General features: G+C 35.8%; 1 protein-coding gene across 5 annotated transcripts in view; it reads left to right on the top strand.

The window, feature by feature from the left end:
- Nucleotides 1-19,610, top strand: part of RPS6KA3 (ribosomal protein S6 kinase A3) — a 159,404-nt gene that overhangs the window by 66,213 nt on the left and 73,581 nt on the right. For 2 of the 5 annotated variants that reach the window (XM_061407961.1, XM_061407960.1), the window contains exons 2-4: nt 3,995-4,088; nt 5,070-5,106; nt 10,827-10,883. In XM_061407961.1, coding sequence (XP_061263945.1) covers nt 10,842-10,883 — 42 coding nt within the window. In that variant the 5' untranslated portion in view covers nt 3,995-4,088; nt 5,070-5,106; nt 10,827-10,841. Of the gene's footprint in view, nt 1-3,994; nt 4,089-5,006; nt 5,107-10,826; nt 10,884-19,610 lie in introns of all 5 variants that reach the window. The other 3 variants (XM_061407959.1, XM_061407958.1, XM_061407962.1) reach the window with 2 other exon arrangements.

Here is a 19,610-nt window from a genome sequence, read left to right on the forward strand (position 1 = left end):
TTAGGTGATTCTGATAATCATACATGTTTATGAAATACTGTCAACTCCATGAAGTACCAAGAGGTGGGATTCAAGGTGTTAGGAAGGCAAAAGTCGCATTGGGAGTACACAGAGGAGATTAAAAAATAAGTTGACACTTTACTAGTAAAATGAGAATAGTAAGATTGGATTGTGGAAATTATGTTTTAGGTTGCTTAATCTGCACAGAAAAACAATGTTTCATTTATTTTATTTTTATTAGTACTTCTCTTTCAAGTGGGGCTTCCCTGGTAGCTCAGTGCTTCCCTGGTAGCTCAGCTTGTAAAGAATCCGCTTGCAATGCAGGAGACCCTGTTTTGATTGCTGGGTCGGGAAGATCCCCTGGAGGAGGGATAGGCTACACACTCCAGTATTCTTGCCTGGAGAATCCCCATGAACAGAGGAGCCTGGTGGGCTACAGTCCATGGGGTCACAAAGAGTCGGACACAACTGAGTGACAAAGCACAGCACTCTTTCAAATGACAGCATTTGTACATTCCATTCTTTGACGTTATCCTTGTTTACACTGGAATACAAAGCACCCCTAAAGGATACAGATAAAACTGTATTTTGGATGCAGAAAAGAAAGAAGAAACCAGAGTTAGAAATAATGTGCAGAACAGCTTTAAAAACAGAATTAGTAATGTCCTGAGGTGTAAAAAAGCCCACAAAATTTTAAATACTTTTAATCCTTAAAGTCATAGGATTATAATATTTTCAAGCTGGAAGAGCTCTTAGATATCCATATATTTTATGCATGAAGAAACCACAAATCAGAGAGGCTTAAGGGCTTGACTACAGTTCTGTGCTTAGTGGCTTAGTCGTGTCCGACTCTTTGTGACCCCATGCCACCAGGCACCTCTGTCTGTGCGGATTCTTTAGGCAAGAATACTGGAGTGGATTGCGGTTTCCTTCTCCAGGGGATCTTCCTGACCCAGGGATCAAACCAGGGTCTCCTGCACTGCAGGCAGCTTCTTTACCATCTGATCTATGAGGGAAGCCTACACCTAGTGGCAGACAAACTGCACACTGGCCAAGATTCCATGAAACTCTTATGGATTGCAGATAAATACCAGAAAATAGTGACTTTTTAGGAATAAATTTAGTAGCAAATCATGTTTACCTTATATTCCCTACTTTATCTGATTTTATGGTTTCTTCCTTTTTAATTGCCCTCGAGAATATGAATGTTTTCAAAGGAATCTTTTTTAGGAGATTATGCAGTTTGAAATATAAACAGACATTTTCAGAACATGTGTTGAGGAAGAATTCTAGTCTTTTCCACTTTTTATTACAAAATTTTATAGAGAAAAATGAGCACAGGTAGTTGCCTATACTTGAACAGTAATAGGGCATTTCTGTGTAGTGTGAGCTTTGGATTCAGATGTGGGTTCAGTTGTCTTATCTGCAAACTGAATACCTCTATGACCTTGGACAGGTTATTCTCAACTTTTTTCTTCTCTATATAATAACATGACTTGTGGTTTATTAATGATTAATTGGGATTAAATGAGAGAATATATGTAACACAGCTAACACTGTACTTTGAACAAAATAATTGCAGAGATAATAGCTATTATTATTTCCTTGAGCCAGTAGTTACTTAGAATAATATAAATTTCTGAATGAGTAATTTATTTCCTTATTCAGTATTTTTTTTATCATAATCAGAAAATACTGATATAATTCCTGCTTTTAAGAATTTTGCATTTACTTCATGGCCTGGAACATAGTTCATCTTTATAACTTTATAGACAGTTGAACCCATATTCTTTTCACAGTATAAAATTCAGTATCTACCTATTCTAATGTAAGTTACATCAAATGCTTCATCCTTTTCTATTCATTATGCTAGTTTATGTTAGTGTGCTAAAATTTCCCCTTCTACTTGTTTCTGTTTATTTCATGTCAGTATTTGTGTTTTGTGATTAGGTTAGTGATTAACTTTTCAGTACTGTTTTGCATTATATTATTTTTAATGACTTGTTTGAAAAAAACACAGGCTAATTGTAGAAAATCTGAAAAAGAGAAATATGCACAAAAGGAAATAAAAGAAAAAATAGAATATCTTTACTCTTACTATGAAATATCATTAGGAAAAGATTTAAACGTGATTGAGTAGGGGTTTTAGAATCAGATTTAGGTTTGAATTTAGGCTTTGCTTATTTGCCGTAGGCAGGATATTAGACTTTTTTACTTATTCAACGAATATTTATTGAGCACCTACTGTATGCCAGCCAGGCATTTTGTTAGGGGCTGAGGATACATGTGTGTCAGTGCTTTCAAAGATTGACATACCCGTCTTAACTTCCCATTTGTAAATTAGTGATAATGCCTCACAGAGTTGTTAGAAGCATCAAAGATGGACTTGCCTAGTATGTGATAATTGCTCAGTAAATGATAGCAATTATTATTACTATATGCATTAAGTACTAATTATATTTTTAGTCCAGATCAAATCACCTTTTTAATCAGTTTAAGGTTTTTGCTTCACACTTTATTTTTGGCCTTATTATTGCAAACACTTGCTTTCTTGTTTTTCTTTGTGCTTTTTTATGCTTATCTGTTTTTGTTTGGGTTTCCCTTTAAAGCAGTAAATAATTATGTGAATTTTTTAAGCTTTATAAAAATGCACTAAAGACCATTAAATTTTTATTATCAAGCATTTTGAACACATACCAGAGTAGAGAGAATAGAATAGTGAACCATCATATTTCGATAGCCCAGCCTCAAAGATTATCAACTCATGGCCACTCTTGTTTCATCTGTACTCCGCATCACACACACACTACTCTCTCTCTTCCCCTCCCTGGCTCTAGTGGATTATTTTGAAGCTGATATATCATTTCAGACATAAATATTTACATGTGTATTTCTTAAAAGATAAAGAATTTTTTAAACATCTAATTAACATACCATCATCACTCATAAAAACATCAATAATTCTGTAATAGCGTCAAATATCCTTTAAGATACTCAGTTTTAAGTAGATACTTTACAGTTCTTAGTGTAAATAGGTGTAAAATAGGAATTATTTCCGTCATCTTATTTTAACTTTTTTATTATTGTGGCTTGGTTTCTTTATGCTGCTTTATGGATTCTTTTGTTTGAGGAGGTTATGAAAACTTGAAGAATTACAGAGCTGGAAAGACTTGGGTTTGAGTCTTGCTTCTGCCATTCACTAATTAACTTTGCTGAACCTTGGTTTCCTCATCTGTAAAATAGGGGTAATTATACCTACCTCATGTGCTTAGGGTTGAATGGGATGCCTACGTAAGGTACTAGTCACAGTCTTTGCCAGTTATTATATTCTCCACTGATTTGGACTGCAATAAATAATTATAATTCTCAGTTGTTTCATGGTTTTTCAAAGCATTCCAAAGTTTATTAGCTAGTTACTAAAAGCAGTGGTTTTTAAATCTCTTTTTAGGAAAGACAGAATTTAGAATCTTAGTTTTTCCTTTCTTCCACTACCTCTTATTTTCAGTCCACTTTATTTTATCAAAACTTGCTAAAGTTTTATATTGTTTATATACTTGTATCAGTTATTTATTCTTCATTAGTGACCCTTTCTCCTTTATTGGGGTTATTATTTTATTCAGTTATTTCTAGATACTAAGTTGGTGTCAATATACTTTACCAATTCTTTCCTACCTCAGTATTTTTGAATTCTTATTTTGATTCTCTTTCAATGGTCTAAGACATACCTTTGAACAGTTCATGAAAAAAGGTACTACTAAGGTGGTGAAATTTTATAAGACTTTGCAGAACTAAGAATAATTTCCTGTAACTTTTGGATGTGAAGAACTGGGACAAGGTATAAAATTCTTAGATCCTAACTTTTCCCTTTTAACTCTGTGTAAGTCATTACTTCATTGTCTTCTGGCATTTTATTGTTGCAGAGGAGAAATCTGAGGTCAATATGATTTTAGTTCCTTTGAAAATAACCTATTTTTTTCTGCTTGTATGCTTGTAGGATTATATCTTTATCCTTGACATTTAAAAACATTTGCCAGGACATGTCTTGGTGTTGATGATCTCTGTTGAACCTTCTCAGTCTCCAGTCTCAGGTATTTTTTTTTCAGAACTGGAAAGTTTTCTTATACTTTTGATTGATTAAACTGCTGGTTTTTCTTTAGGAGCATCTGTTATTCATAGATTATTTCTACGTCTGTCCTCCATAGTTTTTTAATCTTTTCTCTCCTTTTTTTTTTTCATTTACTCAAGTTTGTCCTCCGTGGCATGGATTCTGTTTTCTGCAGTGTCAGTTCTGATACTTGCTATTCATAATGCAGATTTAATTTTGGCTACCATGTTTTCATTTCTTTATTCTTATCTCAACATACTCTTGTTTCATAAGCAGAATTCCCCTTAGGGGTACACTCCAAAAAAATGAGATGGATTCAGGCCTAAAGACTTATTTTCTGAGGCCACAACCACAGGAAACCATCAGAGAGGGAAAAAAAAAGCTTCTGAAAGATTCTTCTAAAACTTAATAATGTAAATATAACCAGTGGTCATTCCTACCCTAGTCTAGAAAATAGAATAGTCTTGAGTACTAGCAGACCTTTAGTTGCTAGAGGAATAGCAAAGCCCATGTAATGGCACCTTAGCTAGAAATAAATGGATTTTTCTAATTACATTGATTGTTTTTTCTCTTTATAAAATAATATATAATAAATGCATATAATTTTGAAAATACAGTACAAAGAAGAAAATCCTATGACCCAGGTAACTACTGATAAGATTTTATATGTTTTCCAGTTACATGCACACATGTTGGGAGGGGGGTGTGCAAAATTGGGATCATACGATTTAGTTTTGTATCCTTTTTAACTTAATATATTGCAGTCATATTTTTGCATCATTAATTTTTATTTGAGGCCCTTATTTTAACCATTGCATAGTATTACTACATATGAATAGATGTGTTATGCTGTATTTAACCAGTCCCCTGTTGGTCATTTAGATTGTTTTCTATTTTTCAGTATAATGAGTATGATGAATATCACTGTACATAGTCTTTATGCACATCTCTGATATTTCCTTAGGATAAATGAGGAGCTGATTCTTAATCCTGTCACATTGGTAAGGATTATATACATTCCTTATTAAGAATATAAAATGCTTGTTTCTTATTGTTTCAATGTGATTGCATAGAAGATTCTTTGGATTCTGAACAATTTGATGCTATCTTAACTGAAGTTTTAGAGAGGTTTCTCATGCTTCATCATCAGCACCTTCATGGAAATCCTCTGCCATATGTTTTGGGCAGGAAAACCGCTGCTGATATCAGGGAGTTTGGAAGGCAGATATACTTGTGGAAACTTGAGGATGGTTAAAAAAAAAAAGGCATGGTTCTTGTTTATATCTACAACCTGGATCTCCAGATCAGTACACTAAGGCTCTGGCCCCGTTCTTTTCCTCCTCCCTTCCTGTTGTTTTAGGCTGTTGTCTATGAGGAATTCTTTTCTCCCAATGTTCATATGTATATTTCATTTCTAGGTGGTAGGATGTCACGAGATGATATGTCCTGCTAAGTTCAAGGTAGCATTTATGAGTCACAAATCATTTTTGTAGTCCTAGTGTATTTGTGCAAGATGGTCTTCTGCTAGACTCAGTGTATTTTTTAAAACTTATTTTATATTTAGTGATAGCAAACTACCAAGCAGCCTAGAAATGTGCATGGTAGTAACACACCATTACAGCAAAACAATCTGTTTAATAGGGTTGCTTAAAATTAAAAAATTTTTAATTAGAGAAATATTCTTGATTTTAACATTTTTAAAATTTTCCTTAAAATACTTTGCAATATTCTAGAAGTCCTGAAACCTTGGTTCAGAATTACTGATTTGAACTGAGGCTAACAGTCTCCTTTGTCTGATTTGTTCTGGTGAGACCCATATTGTATATTATTCTAATTTTTGACTTTTACACATTCAGACTACCAGAGTAAAGCATGATTAGCATTTCCTAACCTTTTCCAGTATTTCACATAATATTTGCATATGTACAGTCTGCCAAGCTCTGTGATTTTTTGGCTGGAAGGCATTATGGTGGGATGAGAGAGGATAAATACGTTTGCCTCGCATTTAAACTATTCTTTTTCACTCGTACTCATTCTTTAGCCACATTGTATAAAAATATATCACACATATGAATGATCTCTTCCACCCTGCTTGGCAGGAAATTGGCTGTGTAAGTGGTGAAACAGGTATCTCAATACTCTCCTGTACTTCTTCATTGCATTATGACTTTTGGAAGCTAACTGTAGAAATAGAAATATTACACAGTCAATTGAAGGCAAAGAGGGGACAGGAAGTAGCATTTACTGAGCATCTACTGTCCCTTGGTGAGTCCTTTTAATTACAACAGCCCTGTGAAGTAGATATTATATGCATCTTACAAATGAAAAAACGGAGGCTCAAAATGTTAAGTAACTTAGCTAGTTAACTACAGCAGTAAGTGACAGGACTGGGGTTTAAACCTGCTACTAGCCAGACTCAGAGCACATGTTTTTTTCTATTTGTTTCTTAAAATTAGAGAAATTTTCTTGTTTAATTGGTATTATTTCTTGAACTTTTGAAACTATAAGTATTACAATAGTGAGTCACATTAGTGGTCCATGTAACCTAATCTCTAGCGAAGTCAAGAGTCCTTTTTCAGAAGGGAAAATTCTTAGCCACAGAGGTAATTATCCTCATTTCTAAATAGTTAGCATTTGAATCCTTGTTTGGCTGAAGTGATACAAAAGGTTTATTGAAGTAAAGTTGCCTTTTGGGGTTGATTTTGGTAACGCTACACTGGTATGTAGGATAAAATTAGCTTTTATATTTCCCTGCTTTAAAAATTAAATTGTTCAAAGTTCTAAATCTTTCATAAACTCAGAAAGGAAGTAGATGTTTTTATTCTCCAATTAAAAATAATTATATAAAAAAAGGCTGAAACATTAGTAGTTTGAAAAAATGTAGAACATAAAATACCTTTAGATTATATTTTACTTAACTTTTTTCTTAGACCGCTTTGTTAGTATATTGTATGTATCAACCGGGTGGAAAATTCAGAAAAGAGAATGCATTGTACAATTTATGGATTACATAAAGCTGAAAATAGTGAAGAAGCTGATTGACAGAGTTGGAATCTAATCTACAGAGGTTGTAGCAATGAATCAGAACTGGAAAAAGATGAATAAAAAAATTTAAGACTCTAAGACTAAGTAACAAGTACAAGATAGAGGATAGAGGGCTTAGTTGCAGTGTAAGTGAAGAAAACAAGAATTTAACCAACAGAAAACAAGAAAGAAATAGTATGACTCAGCAATGTGTTGTGGACATTCCAAAAATAATGCATTTGTGAACTGCATTAATATAAGTGTATTATGTAGAACAAGGGAGGTGATATGCCCTTTACTCTGCATTGGTTATATCAAGGTTACGGTTAATTGCGCACAATTCTCTATACCACCATTTAAGATGAATTGGTTGCATGCTCAGAAAAGAAAGTGGTCTGATCTTCTAAATGGATTGTTTGAAGGAACTTGAATTATCTAGAAAAGAACAGACTTGAGGTGTTCTTTGAGTTTATGGTCACAGCTGTAGATTTACTTCCATGACTTTGTAGATAGAGTACAGACAAGTTAGTCATCGTGTATTAGTAATCCTCTTAAAAAGAATTTGCATTTGAGGAAAGTTACTATATGAAGAAGAGCATTATCTAGCAGTCAGTGCTTTTCCTGAAATAGTATAGTAAGCTGCCCAGTGAGGTATAGTACTTTCTTGTCCTGATACTGTTCATAGGTGAGAAGGGGATAGAAAGAATTTAAGCATATAGTAATATGAGTATGTTTGTGTATTTGGAACAGAAAACTAAGATCAAAATGACTTTATGCAGTATTATTTTATCCTCTTGAACCTACCTTACCTTAATAATAGTAATTTGTGTTGGTACAGCTTCTTACAGTTTATAATGTATTTTCTTATGAGTTATCTCATTTTCGAGCTTAACGACAACCCTTTGAGTAGACAGGGCAGGTACCCCCATTTTGAACAGATATTAAGTAATGGATCAGGAGACTCTCTGAATTGGCCCAAATCATAAAGCTTTTTAAGTGTCAGATCTAGGACTCTACCCCTGGTCTACCAATTCAGATTTTAGTGCTGTTTCTCCTATACATAAAAGTAAGTTACAAGCTGTGATTCTTTGCATTGAAAATTGCAAGGAACAGATGATTCTCAAATTATATTCCCATGGAAAGTATAAATGTAGCTCAAGTTAAACCAAGGGTTCTAAAAGCCAAATAATGGGGAGCCATTGAGTAGATCTGTGTTAATAGGAGGAGAGCACTATGTACAATTAGTGAGAAAATCTACTTTGAGCTTCTAGATTAATGATGATACCATTCACTGAGACAGTAAATGCTGGAGAAGTAGCAAATTGGTGGGCTGCAGAGGGAGTGATTGAATTTTGACAATAATTAAAATAGCTAACTTTGATTGTTTACTGACAGGTCTTACATCATTATCTTATTTAGTCTTCAAAGCTCTCTGAAGATAAGACTTTTTAATCTCCACTTTCCATATGAAGAAAGAGCTTAGATAGTTTAAATAACTTGTCCAAGGCTTCATAATCAGTGTAAGAGCAGGACTTTGAATCTAGGTGTCTGACTCCAAAACCAGTGTTCTTAAGAGCTCCTTAAAGGTTTTTCTGGGATATTTGGATAAAAATGATCAGTGTTCAGTTGAATAAATGGTTGTGGCTTATAAGAGAAAGATGTATCCTGGTGTTATTTGAGTCCTTACTGTAGGAGTGGACAATACATAGCCTCTGAAAGTGTCTTCAGAAAATAAAGATTTTATACCTGCTTCCTCCTTTTCTGTATTTTGGCACCATTTCTGTGCTTTGTAATCTTGTGTGGGCATTTCCTAACCCTGGCACGTACTCTATGAGTGTTTGAAAATGGAAGTTGCCCTTTTTATGGGTCAGTAAACCTATGAGATGCTGTAGGATGGATCTTTAGGATGAGGGTATGTTTCATTAAGTTTTCATCTCCAGTTTGGTGCCTAGAACATAGCATGAATGAAATGAAACGGATGGATGAATGGATGGATGAATAAATAGAGATAGGGAGAGTACAGAGAGGAGTTCAAATTCAGACCAGATGTCTCTTGTGGGATATGGGGTAGTGGATGCCTACCTTTTATTTCCTAGTTGATAATTCTCTAAAGATGGTTAGCTTAGATCCTTGTACTTTGTTGAATTAACAAGTGGCCAGGGGCATTACTCCTTTTTCCAGTGAGGGAGTTAGAGAAGACATTACGTATACCTGACTTTTGCTTTTGTTTTTAATTACGCAAATAATACATATTCATTGTAGACATTGTAGACACATTAGAAAATCCAAATAAACAAGACAATTTAAATTGTCTAAAATTCTACCACTCAGAGATAGTCACTGTTAACATTTTGGTGTATATCCTTCCAGAGTTTTTCCCATACAAATATATACATTAAAACATGTATATATTTATTTACAATGGGATCATTACAATCCATACTGTTTTGTAAACTGCTTTTTCACTTATTACATGTGAGTGTCTTTCCATGTCAATAAATTTACATCTTTATCATCATTTTTAGTGACTGCATAGTATTCCATTATATGGATGTACCATAATATATTTAACTAGTTCTCTATTGTTAGGAATTTAGGTTTCCAATTTGGAGTTCTTTTTGGAAAAAGTTATGGTGAGCATTCTTATATGTATATCTTTGCACACGTGTCTATTTTTTTAAAAAGTTGAAATGATGAGACATTTCAAAGTTTTATGTGTCTTTTTTGTTTTTTAAATACAGGCTTAGATTGCCTTCTTGAAAGGTTGTGCTGGTTTACACTTGCTACAGCAGTATATCCAGAGTGTTCTTATCCCCATACCTGTATTAGCACTGGGTGTTATTTTTTTCTGTAAATCATTACCAATTTGAAAGTCAAAAGTATCTTTCAGTTAAATACATTTCTTTGATTAGTACTAAGGCTGAACTGTTTTTTCCCTTATTGCTCATTTCTGTTGAAGTTCAGTGTTTTTTCTTACAGGTTTGTAAAACGAAGTTCTTTATGTATTGAGGATACCAACCCTTTGTCATATGTTGCTTTTATTTTTTTTTTTTTTGTAATCAATTTGTCTTTATCTTTTTTATGTCTGACAGAGACATTTTAAACTTTTATGGATTCAAATGTCATTTTTTTCCTTTATGATTTCTACCCTTCTTACCTTATAAGTAGTACTCACCTGTGTTTTCTTCTAATGCTTATATAATTTTACTTTTTGACACTTAAATGTTTAATCCATCTGGAATCTCTATTGATGTAGAGATTTAGCTTAATTTTCCCCCCAATAATTAATCATTTGTCCTGATTGTTTATCAATGGAGTTGGAATTCAGAATGTGTTTTGCCATAGAAACTATTGTAAATGATGTTTGGTGAGGTTTAAATAAGACCATTGTAATGCATTTAACTATTAAAATAAACTCAAGGGCTTGCCAGGGATTACCTGGAAAGGTAACCATCAGTTATTACATCATTTCCATGGAAAAATATTTTTATAATTTTAAACATCAATTTATACATTAACTTTTGAAGCACAACCTGTTGCAAATTGGCAACTGCATACTTAAATGGTGGTTCTTTATTTCATTAGAACCCTTTAGGAGTGAAAATATTCCTATATGATTTTTTTTGTCTGCCTTCGTTTGACTCGAACTGATGTGAAATCTGTTTTGGTAACTTTCTACTTGCTATGCTTTTCACAGAATGGACAGCAAATTATGGATGAACCTATGGGAGAGGAAGAGATTAATCCACAAACTGTAAGTAAAATATTGTATCATAGGGATATAGATAAATCAGATATCATAAAACTTAAACATTCTTATTTTTAAACTGGGCAAAGTAATGATTTTACAGCATTGGAAACTTATTGATGCTTTCACATTAACTTTACCAAAATACATTCTTGAATATGCCAGTGATATTTTTAAAAGCTGTTTGACAAGCCTGATTTTAAGACAGATTATAAAGACAGACTTTATATTGTTGAAAGTTTTTCGTTAGTAACTTAAATCTTGCTTTAAAAAAAAAGAACCTAACCATAGATTTATTGGTGAAATAAATAAATGGTCATGCTTTTTAGAGATGTTTAATGTTGAAAATCATTGTTCACCGTTTCCTCATCTTGCTTTTTTAATTCAGTCCTGAATCCCAGCACCTAGACCAATGCCTGGTACATAATAGGCACTCTGTAAATATTAAAGAAACAAATAAATAAATAGTCTCCTCTTACAAGATAACCATCGCTAGCAGCTTAGTTATTATCATCATTTTGTTCTGTATATAAGACAATTATTATTACTGTTTTACATTATTTATTATTATTCCTGGTTTTACATCCATATATCCGCCATCCAGTACCCAGTAGATGTTCCATCAGTGCTTGTTAATTAAAGGAACGCATGAATTAAGTCTTGGCTAACATGTAGAGCCTAGTGCCTGAGGCTGCCTTCAGATTTGGTCTAGATTTCTGCACCTCCCAGATTATTTGGATGATTTTACTTCATTGGTCTATAGTATATCTTTATTAGCATGTAAGCAAATATAAAAACAAGTATTAATATTGATTTTTCTGCCATCAGCCACCTTGTTTTCTTGCACAACAATTCCTTTGGAAGGAAAACCTTCAAATTTTTTATTCTCTGTAGTATAAAATCAAATCATTTTCCATTGTGATATTCTACATACATGGCTCATACTTTCCCTCTGAGTACTCCCAGCATTAGTGACATTTACATCTGAAAGAAGATTGCATTCTAGAGATAGATAGGTTGAAAAAGTGCAGGGCTAAGAAACTACCAGCAATGTGGGTTAAGTTGTTGAGATCATTCCCCATTACAGGAATCGGGTATAAGATGAAAGCCTAATATTTAATATTTATTTAATGATATTAAATCCAGAAGACTATCAAATATTTCTTAACCTTATCCTTTTAAATTGTATTTGCCTATAATGTACAATTACATGTTTTTGTCAGTTACTGTTAAATAGTGAAAGTTGAGATGTTGTAGTAGTTATTTTCGGAGAAGGCAATGGCACCCCACCCCAGTACTCTTGCCTGGAAAATCCCAAGGACAGAGGAGCCTGGTAGGCTGCAGTCCATGGGGTCGCTAAGAGTTGGACACGACTGAGCAACTTCACTTTCATTTTTCACTTTCATGCATTGGAGAAGGAAATGGCATCCCACTCCAGTGTTCTTGCCTGGAGAATCCCAGGGACGGGGGAGCCTGGTGGGCTGCCGTCTATGGGGTTGCACAGAGTTGGACACGACTGAAGTGACTTAGCAGCAGCAACAGTAATTTTATATGTAACAAATTACCCTAAACTTAGTAGCTTAAGCCAACATACATTTTTTAACTCACAGTTCCTGTGGGCCAGGAATATGGGCATGGCTTAACTGCGTCCTTTTGTTCAGGGTCTCTCATGGACTACAGTCAGGGAGTTTGCTAGGGCTAAAGTCTCATTTGAACCTTGACTGGAGAAGGGTCTGCTTCCAAGCTCACATGTTGGGCGGCCTGGATTCCTGGCCCGTAGAAACTGTGAGATAGTAACTATGTATGGGACTGGTAGACTTTCTTGTAGGTTGGTTGACCCCTTTTTGAACCCCCACTTCTATGGGCTGGAATGCAGAGTGTGATGATTAGCCAGTTTTGGCCACAACAAAACTATAGAATGGATATAGAATAACAAGAAAGAAGAAACTTGGATCCTTAATGACCTAAGGACCTAGCGACACTTCTTCACTCTAACCTAGCCTTGTACCTGTGAAATGCTCTGTGAGAGAAAAATAGGCACTTCTCTTGTTTGAGCCTTTGCATTTGGGGTCTTTTTGTTAGAGCAGCTGAGTCTGTACTCTGACTATATCTAGTCATTCATTAATGAAGAATTTAATGAAGGTCTGTTTGGTGCCAGGAACTCTGCTAACTTGTTAGAGACACAAAAATATATAAGGGAAACTTGTAGTTTTAAAATGGCAAAATAAAGCTGTTTTTGTCCTCTTCTCTGAGATATTATCACTCTAAACAACAAGGAGAATAAAAAACAGAAAAGTGGTCTTTGAAATTAGAAGACTTCAGTTATTTGAACCACAATATTTAAATATGGAAAGCAGATAAAAGAATCATAAAAAGATGGAGTTATAGGACCTACATGCTGGTAAGGGGTATATCAGCATGAAGGAAACCTTGTTCAGGGCTCCAGAGCCCCAGAAGAGCTCAAAAATGAGGTCATCTAGTACTATGGAAAGTGGAGGTATGGCCCAGGCTGAAAATAGTGATTGGTTGAATGTCGACATAAAAAGCCTTCACTGTATCCCCTCTCCTACCCCTGGAAGAGACAGAAAGTATTTCATAGAGAAAAATTAACCAGAGAGGCTCCAGACATGGGGAAGCCCAAGCATAGTAGTAAGTGGGATGAGACACTGGGCTGGAAACAGGGAGATCAAGTGAAAGGCTACTCCTCAATGGCACTGTGATCCCCTACCGCTACCCGTTTCACCAGCCAAGACCATATCCTCCATACAGGAGAGTGGAGTCACCTTTCCTGAAGAAACAATGATCCCTGATAAAAGACCTTCAGATAATTGCCGTTTGGGAGATCTTATTGTAAAGGCTGGCTGCTTGGCCAGATAACCTACAATAAAGCCTACCAGTTGACAAGCTCCAGAATATTTGGTCCACTTCTTAGTGCCTCACTCTTAAATATGAGTTAAAAGCCAAATATCACCAGATACTTGAGAAAGGCTTCCAACGTGAAAGAATAAGATCTTAAGGGAAAGAGACAATGCAGGAAAAAGAAAAATTAATATCCTTTGAATGCTGAGGTGAAATTGATTTTCTAAATCAGAAGTAGAATGCTATTTTTTTAGTTAGAAAAAGAAACTCTTAGAAATTAAAAATGTGATAATATTTTATATTTCAGTAGAATATTTAGAAGCTAAAATTGAGGAAACTTCAAAAAATAGAATAAGACAAAGAGAAATAGGAGAGAAAATGAAAGAGAAGCAGTCTAACATTTACCTAATAGGAATTCCAGAAAGAGACAGTGGGGAAATGGAGGGGAAGAAATTAGGAAAGAAGTAGCATGAGAGACATATTTTCCCCTGTATCTTAATAATCTTTGAAATCAGAATGTTTGTTATGATTGAAGGTGTGACACATTTTAATTGGCATCACTTTCTCTTTCTTGTTATAGTGATAATCACGCTCTTAGATTAGATAGAATACTAAAATAACAGAAAAAGTTTTTTTCCTTCAGCATGAGGACCATGAGTCTCTGGATTAAAATGGCTTACTGAAAGCCTGTTAATAATAATAATAATAATTAAACCAGAAAGACCACCCTACTCTAAAGAAGGGTCCTTATAAAATATCAAAACACCAGGGATAAAGAGAAGATCCAGGGATAAAGAGAAGTTTTGCTGTGGGCTAAATGTGTTTCCTCAAAATTCATATGTTGAAGCCAATGTGATGATATTTAGAGGTGGGGCCTTTGGGAGGTGGTTAGGTCACAAGGGCAGAGCCCTCATGAATGGTATTAGGACCCTTATAAAATACACCCTAGAAAACTCCCTCACCCCTTCTGCTGTGTAACGAGAAGACACAGCAAGAAGATGGCTATCTGTGAATCAGGAAACAGGTCCGTACCAGACACCATATCTGCTGGCAACTTGGGCTTGAACTTCCTGGTGTATAGTACTGTGAGAAATAAATTTCTGTTGTTTATTATAAGCCACCCACTGTATGGTATTCTGTTAGAGTGGCCCAAACAGACTAAGATAAGCTTTTAGAGATTTTTTTTTTTATACCATATATAAAGGAGTGGATATAAGAACAGTATCAGACATTTCAGCATTGAAAGTTGAAAATCAAGGAGCAATGCCTTTGAAATGCTTAGTGAAAGTGATTTTCAAGGAAGATATTTTCAGACATGTACCTATTCTTTGGAAGTTCCTAGAAAATGGGCTCTGCCAACAGTAGAAGACTGTTAACTAAAGCAAAGAAATTCAGGCAACAGAAGACCCAACATTTGCAAAAGCACAATGAAGAAAGTTCCTTCCCATTATGATGAATAAAGGATGCCTTAGAAGATTAATTCATTCAGTCCACTTAGACAGTCCTCAGTCCAGATTGAAGCAGAAAGATGATTCCAGGAGGGCTGTCTTCGGGGGAGAAGATGTTAGAAGTTATGAATTATCCAATAGGTTTTGAGTATTGAAAATTCACTTGAGATACAAAGAGAAGAATTTGAGATAGGTACAAAGAAAAGAAAGCAAGTTCTAAAGCAAAACAACTATTAACTAAAAAAAAAATGTGTACGAGAAATTTAACTATAGTATATTCCTTCAAGTAGTGAACAGTGTTTGCATAGTCATAATATTTATAAAGACTAAATATTGATTTAACCAAAGCTTGTGTTATGAGTTATCATCTATAATAGGATGTCTAAAGGTAATAACTGAAATTGGTGAGTCAGAAGAAAATAGTATAAAGTTATTAGCTGTCATATAAATACCAGAGGGAACAATGAATAGAGCTGAAAGGGTATTGGAAACACTAGGTACTGCTACTTTTTGGTTATATAAGCCTTGCATTATTTGACCTTTTAACCTTCACTCAGACCTTCTTGACATGGAGCTGCCCCTGTGATGTCTCTTAAACATGTCCCCTGATTTCTGTTTGTTGGGAGAGTTGTTTCATCCTGGCTGAATTTTTTTTTTTACTTCTTCACACCTCATCTCTTCTGCTCTTCCTTCTGTTCTTTGCGCTGCAGTCTGCCTCCTTCCCATATCTTAATCCACCTTTCTTCCATCTTCTAGAATTTATTGCTGTTTTCCTTTCTTCTGCCTTTCTGAAGGTTCAACCCTTTCTTGTCTATATGTACTTGAAGTACAATTATTTCTTTCATGTGTCTAATAAAATATTAGAAAATTTATCTAATTAAATTGATCCGTACCAGAATAAACAGGTAGTTATCACCTTCCTCCATCTCCTTGCCCCAGGAATGTTTGCATGTTCAGTTCAGTCACTCAGTCATGTCCGACTCTTTGTGACCTCAATGGACAGCAGTACGCCGGGCTTCCCTATCCATCACCAACTCCCGGAGCTTGCTCAAACTCATGTCCGTCGAGTCAGTGATACCATCCAACCATCTCATCGTCTGTCATCCCCTTCCCCTCCTGCCTTCAGTCTTTCCCAGCATCAGGGTCTTTTCCAGTGAGTCAGTTCTTCACATCAGGTGACCAAAGTATTGAAGTTTCAACTTCAGCATCAGTCCTTCCAATGAATATTCAGGACTGATTTTCTTTAGGATTGACTGGTTTGATCTCCTTGCTGTCCAAGAGACTCTCAAGAGTCTTCTCCAACACCACAGTTCAAAAGCATCAATTCTTTCGGACTCAGCTTTCTTTATAGTCCAACTCTCATATCCATCCATGACTACTGGAAAAACCATAGCTTTGACAAGATGGACCTTTGTCAGCAAAGTAATGTGTCTACTTTTTAATAAGCCATCTAGGTTGGTCCTCCTTTTCTTCCAAGGAGCAAGCACCTTTTAATTTCATGGCTGCAGTCACCATCTGCAGTGAATTTGGAGCCCCCCAAAATAAAGTCTCTCACTGTTTCCATTGTTTCCCCATCTATTTGCCATGAAGTGAGGGGACCGGATGCTATGAGCTTAGTTTTCTGAATGTTGAGCTTTAAGCCAACTTTTTCACTCTCCTCTTTTATTTTCATCAAGAGGCTCTTTAGTTCTTATTTGCTTTCTGCCATAAGGGTGGTGTCATCTGCATATCTGAGGTTATTGATATTTCTCCTGGCAGTCTTGATTCCAGCTTGTGCTTCATCCAGCCCACCATTTCTCATGATGTAATCTGCATATAAGTACAGGGTGACAATATACAGCCTTGATGTACTCCTTTCCCAATTCAGAACCAGTCTGTTGTTCCATCTCCAGTTCTAACTGTTGCTTCTTGACCTGCATCCAGATTTCTCAGGAGGCAGGTAAGATGGTCCGGTATTTCCATTTCTTTAAGAATTTTCCACAGTTTGTTGTGATCCACAGAGTCAAAGGCTTTGACATAGTCAGTAAAGCAGAAGTAGATGTTTTTCTGGAACTCTTGCTTTTTCAATGATCCAGCAGATGTTGGCAATTTGATCTCTGGTACCTCTGCCTTTTTTGCATGGTTCAGTTCAGTTCAGTTCAGTCGCTCAGTCATGTCCATCTCTTTGCGACCCCATGAATTGTAGCACGCCAGGCCTCCCTGTCCATCACTAACTCCCGGAGTTCACCCAAACTCATGTCCATTGAGTCGGTGATGCCATCCAGCCATCTCATCCTCTGTCGTCCCCTTCTCCTCCTGCCCCCAATCCCTCCCAGCATCAGAGTCTTTTCCAATGAGTCAACTCTTCGCATGAGGTGGCCAAAGTACTAGAGTTTCAGCTTTAGCATCAGTCCTTCCGAAGAACACCCAGGACTGATCTCCTTTAGAATGGACTGGTTGGATCTCCTTGCAGTCCAAAGGACTCTCAAGAGTCTTCTCCAACACCACAGTTCAAAAGCATCAATTATTCGGTGCTCAGCTTTCTTCACAGTCCAACTCTCACATCCATACATGACCACTGGAAAAACCATAGCCTTGAGTAGATGGACCTTTGTTGGCAAAGTAATGTCTCTGCTTTTGAATATGCTATCTAGGTTGGTCATAACTTTCCCTCCAAGGAGTAAGCATCTTTTAATTTCATGGCTGCAGTCACCATCTACAGTGATTTTGGAGCCCCAAAAATAAAGTCTGACACTGTTTCCACTGTTTCCCCATCTATTTCCCACGAAGTTTAATGAAGTTTTGCATGTTTAATAGCCATCTTTGCATGTTAATTCATATTTATGTATAATTAATTGAATTTATCACCAGTTAACTTGCTCTAGCCACTGTATTTTGTTCTTCTCCCTTACCTGTTAGACTTTATTTTTATCCTTTATTCTGCTAAGGCTGGGAGAGAGAGATTGCCTTCATAGTAGAAGATAAGTTACTATATAGCTCCTCAAGTGAGGATACCTTCCTGGACTCCAAAATTTTCTATCTTTTCTCATCTGGTCAGAGGACTCCATGCTCTGATGATCCATGCTGAGGAAATAGGGTGTCTGAGCTGTTTGAGTCTCCATAATCATCCAGGAATCTCTAAAGCAGTTTCTTGTTTAGTGGGGAAATAATTCTCTTAATGGTTCTTACAGTGGCAGGCAAAGGTTCTTCTGAGGCTTGAGAATTAAAGGAGATAAATAAATACCTTGCACAAAGGAAGAGCCCAATAAGTGTTAATTTTCCTGTCCTCTTCCTCCCAGAGACTGATCCTGCTCTCTCAGACTATTCACCAGGGAGAAAGTATGCCTTTTAGAAACAAGGGTGGTATCCAGTAATTTTGTGGCTGACAGTAGACCTGGCTTCAGACAAAATTGAGAAATGACTTTCTCTTAATTTGGTCCTTTGGCCCTTCCGTTCCTTTTATTGTATATTTCTAATGGCCATGTGTATGTGAATTGCTCATAACATTAACTTTGTATTATATTACTACAGTCCTAAGTACTATATATCAACTCAGTCTTTTGTAGCTCTTGTATCAGAGCCACATGCATGATTGTCAAGAATTAGAAAAAGCTTGTTAAAAGTAGCAGTGGTAAAAATGGTTTTAAAAGATACAATGGAGATGGGTCATAGATGACCTTAGATGCCAAGTTAAAGAGCAGCACCCTGTGAAGGACACAGGTAGAGGTACATAGGCAGTGTCCTGTTCTTCTCACGTCTCCTGATGGGACATAGTTTTTTCCAATGTCTACACATGCCTAAGGCAGCAGTGATGTGTTTGATGGCCTTCACAGCATCAAGGGAATTTCACCAGTTCCCTGTTGATTTCCTCCATGTCCTTCAAGGTTCCCTCAAACTCTTTTAAAACTTGGATTTGAACATCCAGAAATGACACTCATAGCCATAAGTCCAGCACACACTTGTGTAGCTTTTGAAGTTATGGGTTAAATACAAACTACAGAAAGAGAAGCCCTAGAAGAGTAGATAATAGTCAGTGAATAACCCACTCAACACAGGAAAGTACAATAGAGTGCTCATTGGCAGTGAGCATTTGTGGAGTGATACATTGATGACACTGACTGTGTAGAGTATTGTCTGTGGTTCTAACTCTCATAGGCTGAGAGTATATTTTAGCACTTAGAGCATGGGGAAAATATGCTCTAGTAGATTTAAGTATATGCCACTTAGAAAAATATTTCTGAGATTAAGTAGTATTATAATTAGCACTGCATGGTGGCATTAAATGGAGTATATGTATAATAGACAAAATTTCCAAGCATGTAAGATTTCCTATACTACATTTTTCACCCTCTTTCAGGGCTATTTTTAATTTCTAGTGTCCCTTCTCTCCTCCCCTAAGAGCTTTTAAAAATCACACATGCACACTCCCTTTCAAAAAAAAAAATCA

Source organism: Bos javanicus, chromosome X (genome assembly GCF_032452875.1).
Source record: "Bos javanicus breed banteng chromosome X, ARS-OSU_banteng_1.0, whole genome shotgun sequence".
In the NCBI taxonomy this organism is placed as follows: domain Eukaryota; kingdom Metazoa; phylum Chordata; class Mammalia; order Artiodactyla; family Bovidae; genus Bos; species Bos javanicus.